This window comes from Coptis chinensis, chromosome 9 (assembly GCF_015680905.1).
Source record: "Coptis chinensis isolate HL-2020 chromosome 9, ASM1568090v1, whole genome shotgun sequence".
Lineage (NCBI taxonomy): Eukaryota > Viridiplantae > Streptophyta > Magnoliopsida > Ranunculales > Ranunculaceae > Coptis > Coptis chinensis.
This window is the reverse complement of record NC_141464.1, coordinates 63,336,730-63,350,499: the sequence shown is the minus strand read 5'-3', so window position 1 is coordinate 63,350,499 and position 13,770 is coordinate 63,336,730. Positions and strand designations below refer to the sequence as shown.

The 13,770-nt window shown below is 36.1% G+C and overlaps 1 protein-coding gene and 1 pseudogene across 3 annotated transcripts; one reads left to right on the top strand and one right to left on the bottom strand.

The window, feature by feature from the left end:
* The first annotated feature begins 957 nt into the window (after window positions 1–957).
* Window positions 958–3,781, top strand: LOC147477278 (serine carboxypeptidase 1-like; annotated as a pseudogene). Its single transcript, XR_015207712.1, has 6 exons — window positions 958–1,424; window positions 1,572–1,679; window positions 1,857–2,515; window positions 2,646–2,752; window positions 2,923–3,009; window positions 3,529–3,781. The product of XR_015207712.1 is annotated as a serine carboxypeptidase 1-like (transcript).
* A 5,036-nt stretch (window positions 3,782–8,817) lies between these two features.
* LOC147477277 (G-type lectin S-receptor-like serine/threonine-protein kinase At1g11300) lies at window positions 8,818–12,979 on the bottom strand. 2 transcript variants are annotated; one of them, XM_086582589.1, is made up of 7 exons: window positions 11,552–12,979; window positions 11,257–11,364; window positions 11,131–11,180; window positions 10,535–10,745; window positions 9,778–10,015; window positions 9,370–9,520; window positions 8,818–9,273 (listed from the first exon to the last, which is right to left on the bottom strand). In XM_086582589.1, exons 1-7 carry the CDS (start codon window positions 12,870–12,872, stop codon window positions 8,968–8,970), a joined length of 2,385 nt encoding a protein of 794 aa, XP_086438715.1. In that variant the 5' UTR covers window positions 12,873–12,979; the 3' UTR covers window positions 8,818–8,967. The 2 variants fall into 2 exon arrangements, with proteins under 2 accessions (XP_086438715.1, XP_086438714.1); XM_086582588.1 differs by having other exon boundaries at window positions 10,996–11,180; window positions 11,552–12,978.
* Between the last annotated feature and the right edge of the window lie 791 nt (window positions 12,980–13,770).

The following is a 13,770-nucleotide window of genomic DNA, read 5'->3' as shown; positions in this document are numbered from 1 at the left end:
TGTGCCAACATTATGGGTTGCAATCTATGGTAGCTAATAATTATGTGGATGGCCCGAGAACCAGAATCGTGGTGAGGAAAATCGCGAAAGCAAAACCCCCGCTATTTGTCTATCCGAAGTTCTTTTGAACATCCGGAAAATGATAAGCCCGAGCGGGTTGAGCTTGCCATTAAGCAAAGGTCACGAATACTTTTCTTAATGGGGAACCGGTGTGCAGGAAATAAAACACAAAGACATTGAAAACTATGGAAGAGAGGAAAGAGGAGTATGACAAAGCACGGCTCGGCATCTTCAATAGCTCAAGCAATACCTTCTCGGGACTCACTTTGACGAAAGAATTTTTTCTTTGAGCAGAGATGTGAATGAAGGATCCAAGATTTCTATCAATGAAATAGAGAAGACTCCTATCACCGGGGATGGAAACACGCCCCGAGTTGCAATTCTCGAGACAGGGAAAAGGATCGTGAGTGACCCGGACTCACGACCACGGTTATGGAAGGTAATTACTTCTATCTTATATCTCTAAGTCGGAGTTTACAACTTGCCATGTTATTAATGGACTGTTTAAATTTAAATGGTATGTCAATGCCTACTACCCAATCGAGTTTCAGCTTGGGGCCTTACGAAAGACACGATGTTCAACCTCCGTTTGTGTAGTATGAGGTCTGGTTTTTCGCAACATGGCATGTTGCGAGAGGCCTTAAGCATCATTTCCTACATGTCTTCTACTCGAATATGAGCCCATTTGGTGTTGTTGGAGTAAATTAGACATCTCGCAATGATGTACAATAACTCAGTCATATGAACAAGTTCAACATGCTATTTTCCGGTAGGACTGAGTTGCAGAGTTTTCGTGTGTACATTTAGTTTAAGATAACAACACAAGTATGCAAATGGTGCATTTTCCATTTGATTTGTCCATTTTTAGATCTTAGTCATAAACTAGATCGGATGGTGTGTAAGCCACCTAATCGGGCGACCTCTTGACATTCTCGTCGTCCCTCGAAACCACCCCCCAACACCTTATTTAAGCTCCATTCTTTGTTCTCCAGTTGGGATAACAAAGGATGAAGTTAACACTATTTACGTGGCTACTCTTTTCTTGCTGCTGCTTAGCCTTCCTTATCATTGTTCATGCAAATCAGATTAATTATCTTGATAAACTAATCAACTCGCGGACATCAAACAGTCCCCCACGACCCGATACATGGCCTGAATTAGAAACCAACAATGAGTCCTCCCAAGGACTGATGGAAGCTGATAAAATCGATGCATTACCTGGTCAACCTAAAGGAGTGTGGATTTTGATCAGTATTCCGGTTATGTGACCGTGGATCCTACAGCAGGAAGAGCACTATTTTATTACTTCGTGGAATCTCCCCAAAACTCTTCATCAAACCCTCTACTACTATGGCTCAATGGAGGTACTACTGAATTTTTTTACTTAGTATATTCCAGTGAACCGATAATAAAGAGAAAATACTCTTACTTGAATGAAATATTTAGAATATTACTGAAATAATACATTGGAAATGTGGAAATTGAACTTTTTCCTTTTTGTTGGTCTGTAGGGCCAGGATGTTCTTCCCTGGGATATGGGGCTATGGAGGAATTAGGACCTTTCAGAGTCAATAACGATGGGAAAACTCTTTACAGAAACGACTTTGCTTGGAACAATGGTAATTAGTTAATTTCTCAAGGACTTCAATTGTGCACATGGCGGAGTTGTTTCTCACGCAACAAACTCTTTAATCACTTAAAAGATTATCCTACATATTCTGTACCCAAGTTTTGAGCCTACAATACTGAGGTATAGCAGATTTTCATTAAAACTCTGCTGCTGAAATACATTGCAGTGGCAAATGTGATTTTCCTGGAATCGCCAGCCGGAGTTGGGGGAGTTGGGTATTCGTATTCAAACACATCGTCCGACTATGATAATAGTGGAGATGAGAGAACTGCAAAAGATGCATATGTTTTTCTGGTCAATTGGCTTGAGAGGTTCCCTCAATATAAGACCAGGGAGTTCTATTTAACTGTTGAGAGCTATAGTGGTCATTATGTACCTCAGCTTGCATACACAATCCTTTTCAACAACAAAAACACCCATCAGACTGTTATCAATCTCATAGGCCTCGCCATATGTTCACTTTACATTGTCTCAATTTTACTTTCTTCGCCATCAACATTAAAGTTTGATCTATACGTTGAGATTGATCCATACCTTCTAATTTCATTAAAGTTGATTTACTTTAATTTGTTCTTTCTGATTGGTAATGCATTGATCAACGATTATGAAAATAGAATTGGAATGCTTGATTATTTGTGGACTCATGCTCTAAATTCAAATGAGACTAATATGGCTATTCATAAGTACTGTGTCCCGAATTTTAAAAGTAGCCAGTGTTTTAATGCAATAAGCCAAAGTGGTGCTAAATCGGGTAGGTTCGATATTTACAACATATATGCTCCACTATGCCATGAAGATGAAATCAATAATAGCTCAACTGGATCGGTGAGTTACATATATGTCGACTAAGTTATGATGTGTAGTTAGACAGTTAGATTATATAAAGGCTAATATAAGGTCAGTAGAATGGTTATTATTGTCGTTTTTATTTAATTTTTTAATTGGCCTGAACCAGATTCACAATTTTGATATGTGCACCGATATCTACATCGACGCCTATTTGAATCTTCCTGAGGTGCAAAAGGCGTTCCATGCAAATCTCACGAAATGGTACAATTGCAGGTACATCTCAAAACATTAATACTACTGGTAAATTAATCAGTACATAACGTGCAAGGCCTTTTTTTTTTTCCTGTGGTTTGAATTTTCTAGCAGAAGCATTTGTAAAAATACTACAATCATGCTATTGCCTCATTATTTATCAGAAGAATTGATAACGTAAAATTGTGCAGTGGTCTAGGCTGGCATGACAACCCAACAACTATACTACCAACAATCAAACAGCTAATGGCGAGTAACATCAGCGTTTGCATATACAGGCAAGTTCAAAATTTTGTACAAATTGAAGTCCATTTTGAACCTTAAGTAGCTCTATCTTTTGAGGGGGCAGAGAAGCTGACTTTTCTTGATCGATATGTAATCCCCTAGCGCTAAGGGCATTTCCCATAGGCAATAACCATTGAGAAGGTCGTAAGTTTGTCGAATGGATTTAGAATTGTTTTCGCATACTGGATATATGCTATTTGTCGTAAGGGCTTAGTCTCGAGGAGTGAATTTAACTCTTGAATTGCAACTTTGAATGAACTATTGAACGGATTAAGCGTGAGATGTCATTGGATGGACATCTTTAAGGACTGGATTTGTTGTGGTTAAAAGGAAAAAAAAATGGAATAATGAGGTGCCTAATATAGGTCTGTGTAAAGAAAAATAATAGTAAAAAGAACCGTAATAATGATAAAAAAAGGTTTTTACCATGTATATTATGATCGTGGATGGCTTTCATTTGTAAGTTATTTATCTTTTCTGATTGTGTTTACGTCGTTGTTTGTGTCATGCAGGCTCCATTCTATCACCAGCCATTGAGTCTTGATTACTCCCAAAATTACTAGGACTCTGGGCAATTGTCTGTGTAACAATCTATATGAGAGTACTTAAATTTTAGTTTGTCATTGAACTGCCGGTACATTGTGGAGCATGTTATATTTTTGTTCCAATCCTAGATATTGTTTTGTTTATGTTATTTTTCTTCCCAATGGCTGGTGGACTTACTGCATTGCTATTATAGTGTGTATTAGTGTTTTGGTTTCCATCTAGGAGTTCTCTTTCGCAATGCAATTGTAGTTATCTGCACGCCCGTGTGGCACATGTTTCGTTTGTTTTAACTTTTTTCGCATGTCGATCATCTTCTTGAGTTTATTATTCTTGGAACCGTTTATATATTTTGGGACATTTTGTCCTAGAAGATTGCAAAATCCAATATTGCAGTTGGATACAGTTTCCAATTGGTGGTGATAGGGGGGTGGGTTGAGTGAAGTGACATGATCGTTCCCAAAAGAGTATATATAGCAATATAGCAGAGTGCAATACAACTTGGCTTGCAAACGTTTGGGAACTTACACAGTTACGCCGGGTGCAGACGCGTTACAAAGCAGTAAACAGAAAGGCTTGAATTGGATCGAGAATCCATAAATCAGCCCAATGTGGTTACCATGTGCCAGTGCTGTACTAACTACCAACTAACGAACTTGCAATAAGATCAAGTTTATTGTGTGTACATTGCCTTATGCTCTACGCACATCTAGGCTCATGCCAATAAAAACTTGGGATAAGAAAAAGGTAGCACATCTAGGCTCATTCCAATAAAAACTTGAGATAATAAAAAAAAGGTAGCACATCTAGGCTCATTCCAATAAAAACTTGAGATAATAAAAAAGGTAGTACAAGTATTCTTTGCATACGGTTCATTGGTTAAACCATCATTTCAAAGAATTTAAACTATGGTATACAATGTTTACTTGGTCTATATAAATTTTAAAATACCAACACACCTAAATAGCTAAGTTAAATGACAATGCAGTATTGAAAATAATTATGATGACTAGCAGTTAGCTTGACCCTCATGAAGATGATTATGGCAAATTATCAACCTGTTATAAACTTGATGAAATATCTATGGGTTTCTTTAATATATAGGTAGTTAGGAGGTGGGGTGTTGGTAAAATAGAGACTCTTTCAAATTGTTTCAATGTCAAAATTATGTTAAGTAGCACTCATGGGGGTTCTACGCCAATAATGCCAATTAGTGCTTTGGGACGAGGTGCTTGGATGATCCGTGCGGTTTTGCATACTGACCTTCATCTCCAAGTTAGTGCAATTCGTCTAATTTTATTTTATTTCATTTTTGTGTTTGTTCATGTGTTTCGAAAAACAACATAGTCGGCCAATCAGGTGTACACAACGAATGGCTGATACTCGAAGAAGACATCTACGTAGTAGGTTCCAGTCTCAGTATTTCCTTCTTTCATGTGTAAGTGTGATGTAGTTTTTAAATTTTTAATACTACTATAAATAAACTAATTTTTTGTACTACTTTTTTCCTAGCTTGAAAGTTTCTTCAGTAATGTAATCAAACAATGGGAAATTATATATATGCCAAAAAAGATAAAGCATGATACAGAAGACAGAATAAGTAGTTTTGATAACGTTCTTCACAAATTTTCACCTTAGTAGATACAAAATACGTTGTGCAAATGAGCATTTTTTGTTTGGGCTGAGTGTGCACAATGGATCATGCTTTTAACACCTCTGAACTCCTTTATTATGCACTCTGTTAAAGTACTACATATGGAGTTGGGTGATAATAGCATTTTCAGAATGGAGACCAATAACCAATGCAAGAATTGATCCAAGGATTGTGTGACTAACGACAGGGTGAAACAGATGTAATTCAGCGATGCGACTAACATCTATAATTTCTTCTTTAGCATCCATAATTTCTTCTTTTTTTCGCCTCCATTAAGATAATTTGAAAAAAACACCACTTCGTCATTTGAATCATTCAATCTCTATACACATAAAATGAGATCCACAATATATTGAAAGTTTTTAAATGGTAATCTTGCCACATAGACATCTTCCAAAACGCTTTTACTTACATATTCAATTCACTCCACATATTATATCCGACTTAATAGCTCTATAGAACAACTATCAACAGAGGCCAATGTATTTTTTCTAATTGTTTCTCAATATGATCGTTTCTAAAAAAAAAGGCATTTGTTAGCTAGCTACAACTTCTTTCTCTATCCAAGTTACCTGCTTTTTTAAACCGACCAAAATATATTATATTTAAAGCTTTTAAATGGTAATCTTGCCACATAGCCATCTTCCGGAAAGTTTTTATTTACACATTCAATTCACTCCACATATTATATCCGCCTTAATATATCTATAAATAGAACAAATATTTACAGTGTCTAATGTATTTTTCCTAATTATTTCTGAATGTGATCGTTTCTAAATAAATAAATAAATAAAATTGCTTTTGTTAGCTAGCTACAATTTCTTTATCTGTCCAACCTACCTACTTATTTAAACCGACCAAAATATTTAAAACGACAAAAAAAAAAGATCTGATGGATTCGCTAGATCATTCTGAAGACAACGATAAAAAAAAAAGGTTATTCTTCTTGCATTTTTTTGAGATATTTTATTCTCCAGTGTAGAATAACAGTTACGTTGCACACCATGATATAATATTCTTATATCTTACAGATAGTATACTCATATGAATCTAACAATGTTCCTCAATCACATATAAATGATTGACAAGATAATTACACAACCAACAGTACAAAGGTTAACTTCATTAACATAATACTTATTTTTTTGGTAAATTAGTTTGTGGTATTGCACTTATATTGACTAAATTACAGGCGGTTAAATACCTCTTCGAATATATTTATTTGCACCATGGCAGAGCAATAGAAAGCAAATCGAACAAATAACACAACTAGCGTATTGAAGTGTTCTTTTCTTATTGAAGTATTTTGTAAGACCTTGACCTGTATTAATCTAAAACATATTACATAATATATCCATTCAAACAAATGTAATGTGTTACTATTCTAATTTACATTCGTTCATTCCTTTGATTTTCTCCACCCCAATTTCCTTTCCTAGAACGTGCAACGCACGTACCCGTTTACTAGTATATATAATGAGTGTGTTTTTTTTTTGCTCAAACTTCATTTCTCATTAATGTGTTAAAATTTGGTCGTCTCATGGACTAATTTGGAGAATGCATTCTCGTCAATAAGCTATCACCTATAGCTACTTGGTTGGTTGTTTATGGTTCTCTTGTGAGGGGGAGTTCCTGATTCTCTGCTTAAGTCTCTTAGGTACAGTCCTAGCTTCTTCTTGTTGAGCTGTTTTCTATAGTTGTTGCTTGCATATGGTTCACATATTCACATTTATTTTGTTTGCCCTTTTGACCGGTTGTGAGAAAAAGGGGGAGTAGTACTTCTTTTGTTGTTCCATGTGTAGCTATAGATGAAGTAAAATGAAAAGAGAGGCGCATGTTGTAGTGAGGGGGAGAATTGTGTTTCTTTGTAATTAGCATTACCTCATTAGTGGGAATTTCTTTTATGTAATTTCTAGTTATTGTTTGTAAGGTTTTGCCATGAAATCGGCCAAAAAGGGGGAGACTGAAAAGCCCTCATATAATGTTTGGCCCATTTCGTGACTAACCATGCTTTGGGTCCATTAGTCAGAGAGCAGTTCCGTGTAACTTTGAAAGAAAGAGAAATCTACAACAACAAATTGGATATGGATAAAAACCGATTTGTGAGGGATTGTGATCAAAATTGATTTGATGTTGGAAGTCTGAGTGGTGATATAAAGCAAGAAATACAGATAGTCAGGGTAAGCTTTTTCGGTAGAGAATTTTGGAGTGTGTGTTTAGAAAAAGACTTCCCTCATCTTCGTAATGAGGGACGTGATCTTGCTCGTGAAGGTAATGAAATTATCCGTGAGGCTTGCAAATGGAGCCTTGAACTAGCTGCTGCTTGTGAAGTATGGAAGGAGATCAAATTCGAATTTGAAGCAATGGACACTTTGTAATCGTAATCTAGTAATTTAATTACCGCTCGTTACCTTAATTGAATTGCAATTAAACTCGGCTCAATTCTTTTACTAAAAGAATTGAGCCGAACTGAATAAAGAATGAGGCCCGTAGTTACTATATTTTTCATCTAGTGATCTTATTGTTAAGACTACATGAGATCACTAAATTGAATTCTTCCCATATCTTTCTCATTGTTGGTGGTTCTTGTGAAAGGAGTAGATATTATTCCTACGAGAGGAAGCGAAAGGTTGCAATATTGAGAATTATGATATTCGGGTAATCATAGAACTTGATCCCGTTGTGAGTATTTCTATTTTGTAATCGATTGATTTATTAGTGGATTTGTTTTTCCGTTGTCTGTGAAAGATGACGGCGTGGGGTTTCCTTATTTTTTGCTCATTCTATCAGTAAAATTCTTTTAAATATCTTTGGAGGGATTTTCAATTTCTTGTGTCTTCTCTTCTTTCTAGAATTTCCACACCTGAAACAATCACATAATTTTAGTTTTTATAATTAAATATTGTGTATTTTATTAACATATGCATGTGGATGAATAGTGTAACTTGTGTATACATACATGTCTTATAAGGCTTAAAGACTCTTCGTGAGTGAGGAGGAGGGTTGAGGCTTTGATGACAAATAAATGCATGTGAGGGAAAAATTGGTTGAATTTGGCTAAGTCAAAATCGTGTTGAGTGTCAAGAAGGTATGGACGACACAATGTCGATCTGCCGTCCGTCCATTTAATTAAAATGGGAGACAAACGGCATAGTTTCTGCCGTTTGTCTACAAATTACCAACAGACGGCAGAAACTATGTCGTCCGTCTCCCGACAACTTATTATGGTAGCTGCTAGCGAAGGTGTTAACTTTGGTTGGGTTTTTGACTCCTTCCAAATTTAAGACCCTTTTAGCAGCCCATTGAAATGACATTTTTGTGGTTGGGGTGCTATATGGACTTGCTCTTGGTATTGTTGTGTATATATTCCCCTATTTCTCTTTTGAATCCTCTATGTTCGTTAATCATGTAAAAAGCATTCAGCTCTTTGAAGTGGTGAAGCAGTCTGAGTACGACTTCATAAATTACATGATTTACATCCAAAATGAATTGAACTTCAAATAAGTTTGAACTTTCTGAAGATGTTCCAGAACAAAGCTTAAATACACAATTTAAACAGAAATAAACTCCATATACAAAATGCAAGTCCGTGAGTAGAGGAAGATTGGGAAACAATGTGTTTATATGGAGCAGGAGGTCCAATCGAATGTAAGGATCAGTTAAAGAGAAACAATTCTATACAAAACACACTCAAATGTAATTGAATGAAGATATATAAAACTAAGAAATAAAAAAAAATTTGATCTACATGATGCTATCTCCCTTCAAGAGTCGTGATACTGACAAGGTTTACAGAACACTTTTTGTGCCCACTCTGAGAAGACTCTGAATCAGAAGTAGTTTGTCTTGCACTAAATGCAGGTTCCTTTGGAGTAGGAAGATTAGTAATTTCACTAGTAAGCATAGAAAGTATGAAAGCCATACTCGGTCTGTCCTTCGGAAAATCTTGCACAGACAACAGCCCAACATGGATGCATCTTAAAATTTCTTCTACAGATTGTTCAGAAATTGCAGGATCAATTATTTCTTGTGTCCTGTCTTCTTTCCAGATTTTCCACACCTGAAACAATCACATAATTTTAGTTTTTATAATTAAAGATTGCGTATTTTATTGACATATGCATGTGGATGAATACTGTAACTTGTGTATACATACATGTTTTATAAGGCTTAAAGACTCTTCGTGATGATAAAAACTGGTATTCCTCATTCCACTGACAATCTCCAATAGTAATACTCCAAAGCTGTATACATCTGACTTCTCAGAAAATAGTCCTTCCATTGCATACTCAGGGGACATATAGCCACTGCATTTTGGTGCAGTTAAGAAATAGAGAATTTAGTGTATTATCAACTTGAAATAGATCTTATAACATGCATTATATATTGAACAATTCATTCCATGACGGAAATCTTACGGACTATTGGCTTGTTGGTTAATCGCTTAGGAAGGTTTTGACTGAATTGCTATCAGCAAATGCTACCACAAGTAGGTTCCGACTTTTTATTGCCACTCTCAGAGGGTACTCACTAGAAAAACAAGAGTGATTGAGATTATACTTACTATGTTCCAACAACCCTTCTGGTATTTGCCTGGAGTTGTTCCCCTCCAAATATCCTTGCCATACCGAAGTCAGAAATTTTAGGAATCAGATCTCTGTCCAGTAAAATATTACTCGGTTTTAGATCTCTATGGATCACTCTTAATCTAGAGTCTCTGTGAAGATAAATAATCCCTCGACCAATCCCCTGAATAATTTGGAAGCACTTTCCCCAATCCAGGAGTGCCTTTTTGGTTGGATCTGGTTATTTAGAAGACCAATAGAAGAATGTTAAAACAAACTTTTAGGTATAAGAATTAGTACTGTATAATACAATGAGAATATATAACAAGAATTGTTAAGAAATAGTATCCTTCCTTACTGACTATGTAACCAAATTTAAATACAGAAAATGTAGAAGTACCCAATTATGTTAGGTGAAGCAGTGACTGTTTGATCGAGTAGACATATGTAGAAAAATGAAAATGCTGTATATTATAGTCTTTTAGACTCAGATAGGGAAGGAATTTACAATAGCATCTTCCTTCTATTAACAGGGGCTCATATTTAATTTTGCATGGCACTGACTTAAGTTAATGATTAAGTGAGGTAAGGTGAAATTTCAGGCAACAGGCAACTATGAGTATGTAATGTTCTCATATGTATATAACAAAAATTTAAATAGTAGGTAGATTAGGGTTTAGGGCTTAAGGTAGATTATCTAATTTAATGAAGAAAGACCATGTATATATACTATATGAAGCCTTTAAAAGATTATACCAAAGAGGAAAGCATCCAAGCTTTTGTTGGGCATGTATTCATAGATCAACATCTTTTCTACCCCCTCGACGCAACATCCAAGAAGCTTAACAAGATTTCTATGTTGGAGTCTTGAAATAACCACAACTTCATTCTTAAACTCCTCTGTGCCTTGTCCAGAGCTTTTGGAAAGCCTTTTTACAGCTATTTCTTGTCCACTCGGCAACTTGCCCTGTAGGCAACCAATTCGATGTGTCAAGTCTATATGCTTAAAAACAATAGATTCCTTACCCACTAGTAATGCGTATATGCATTCTTCTCGACTAACATATTTAACTAATTGGACTTGTCGTGCCACGAGGAATTTGAAAATTCAACAGTGCCTGTGTAAGCTTGTGGAGTATGGGGCATGTATATTTTCCCACGTTTGTCAATGTTACTTTTTACTTAATAAGATATAAGAATGACAAAAAGGTAAGTACCATGTATACTGAGCCGAAACCACCTTCCCCAAGCTTATTTCCAAAACTAAAATGATTAGTAGCAACTGCTAGCTGCTCATATTTGAAAATTGGTAGCTCTGGATCAATTTCTTCTGAATCTGTAAAGTTTTTCACCTTGTCACTCTTTCCAAGCGCTACAACTTCCATATATTTCTTCCTCTTTCCTGATTTATGTAGCGAGTAAAGTGTGAGTACTGAGCTAAACATAAACTCGACAGAAAAAGATAAAGTAACTATAACCTTTTCGTTTGTCCATCCACCTCCATAGTATGTACATGCAGAGACAGACAATAAGTAGTCCCGCAATGACTGTAATAATTATGATTACCTTTATATTCTTCTTCTTATCTGCAATTTTAGAAACAAACCATCAAACATCTCCCATGTATAAACTCGACTAGATACTATATTTAACCAAAATGAATTGAAGTCCACATTTACATTTAGGCAATAGTTACAAAAAATGAGTAGTGATCACTCTCATCTGAATTTGAAGCATACACTGCGAACTTAAAAGAACAAAAGGTTATCTTACCGAGCTCTGTATATGCTGCACGGATGTAAAGATCCACCCCGTCCGTGGAGAATTCCTCCGTGTCAACTAAATTTCCATGCCACAACATGCAACCAACACCACTTCGGTACGAATAAGCTATGCAAGAACATTTCCTTAAACAGGTCCGTTTACATTCTTCCATGTCCGGCGCCCGTTCAGAATTGACAAAATCTGGCACCTTCATCTTTTCATGCTTCAGAAACCCATCGTCTTTCCCCTCATCACTATTTGTATTATTTCGCTCACATTGCAATGGGGAACTCCTAAAACAACCACTAGACCAATTTCCGTTGTTCCATTCTTCAATTGATTTAGGCTCATACCCCTTCAAACAACTACAAATTGGTGAACTTAATAAGTTACAGAACCCAAAAGATCCACACTTCCCATAAAAATCACATTGAGTCAGTGGTGCTGACCAGTCCTCTACCCATCTATTTTCTCCTTCATCAAAAATTGTTCCAGTTATTCTCCCTATAGAATTCAGCACATACCTTTCAAAGAAAGGCTTTTTCACATAAGAAAGAAGTGCATAAACATATCCTTCTTGATCCGCTCTATTGACACTGAATCCATTGAGATAAAGATCGTTCATTCTTTCAATTCCAAGGAATTTATTACCGCCCCAAGGACCACTCCGCCAATGGCGTTGAGATCCACTCCATAGAACAAACTGAGGAATGTTTAGAGGCTCAAGCTCCAAATGAAACCTTCCTTCAGAAGGATCAGAATCCGTTTTCCATGACGTTATAATTTCTTTCTCCCCTGTCCTAACATTAGCACCAAACTTCATCTCTTGTAAGAGCGTATGCGTTGGGTGTTCAAAACTCTGCCAGAAGATTCTACCAGTATTGCTAACATTACTACCTCTGGAATTCACTTCTCTTAAAACAAGATTTCCAGATTCCATTAACTCCGCGCGTGAACTATTTGTGCCAACTGAAACATTTGTTGTCCATACAACCTTCTGTCTTCCATCTAAAACAACTAAATTACCATCACTACTAATCCTCAAAACTCCAGAAGAATCTGTTAATGGGTTATCTCTGTTGCCAACCCAAACAATTGCTATGTCTCCTGGAAGTGTGCTAAACCAAATTCCAACGTAACGATTACTTGAGTTACCAGGCCTAAAGAATCCTAGTTCGAAGGTTTCGTTCAAAGAAGTGATAGTATCACTATCAGAATCTCTAATAACTTCAGCGGATGAAATGGTGTCTATTGCAAAACAAAAGTTATGGATGAAAACAAAGATGATCACAAGAAGAAAAAATGACAACGGTGTTTTCTTAATATCCATAACTAATCAAATTCTTAGTCTGAAAAACATAACTCAATGATATAGAAGAGAAGGTAAGCTGACCATATTTTCCATAACGTTTTAGATATTTAGGCCAACAATGTGTTGACTAAGACTTGTGGTGCAAGTGAATGGCGTTCATGTGGTTTAGCAATTGAAATGTCCTTGACACTTGACAGTCCTCATTGGTGGCTTGTGCACCATTATTCAACACTAGGTGTTGCCCGTGCCACGGATGTAGTTGGTTGTATATTTTGCATTGAGTTTGAAAAATTTTATTGTTAAATTCTATGTTAGTGGTGATGCTAGGAGAGTTGTGACATTGATATATTGAGAGAAACCAATAAGAAGAACAATGGAGAAGAATAGAGATTGATTAGGGTTAGAGAGTTCAAAGTGTTATTGTTCTCTACCCAGAGTTACATATTTATACTTACCTAAAACATGATAATATAAACTACTAGATATGGATGTCCACACTTATAGAAACGTGGGACTTTACATATAGGACATATTCTAATACTCTCCCTCAAGCTGTAATGCCGCAAACTTGCAAATTACAGCTTGAATGGCAGGAAAAAAAAATAAGAATACAACTCCCCCTTTTGCATAGAACTGTCTTTAGTTGAAGAACTCGAACAACTGTTGAGACGAGACGTTCTGGAAAGTGAAACTGTTGGTGTAGGCAATGACCTAACTTGAATATTGAAGGTGTACCACAGTCACAAACTGAAATCATAACACCGGTTTAGTGGCGCGCTGCTTGGCTACTACTCACTCCATTCGCTGTTATGGTTGTCATAATATAAATTGAAAACAGTAACACTGATTTGATGTGCGCTTCTTGGTTGCTATTATCAATATCACTGTTAATGTCAACAAAATACTATTATAGGTA

Coding starts and splice junctions, on each gene's coding strand:
- LOC147477277 (XM_086582588.1), bottom strand. CDS start 12,872: ATGGATATTAAGAAAACACCGTTGTCATTTTTTCTTCTTGTGATCATC. Junction 11,365..11,551: donor TGCAGCATATACAGAGCTCG/GTAAGATAACCT, acceptor CTAAAATTGCAG/ATAAGAAGAAGAATATAAAG. Junction 11,181..11,256: donor GTGGATGGACAAACGAAAAG/GTTATAGTTACT, acceptor TACATAAATCAG/GAAAGAGGAAGAAATATATG.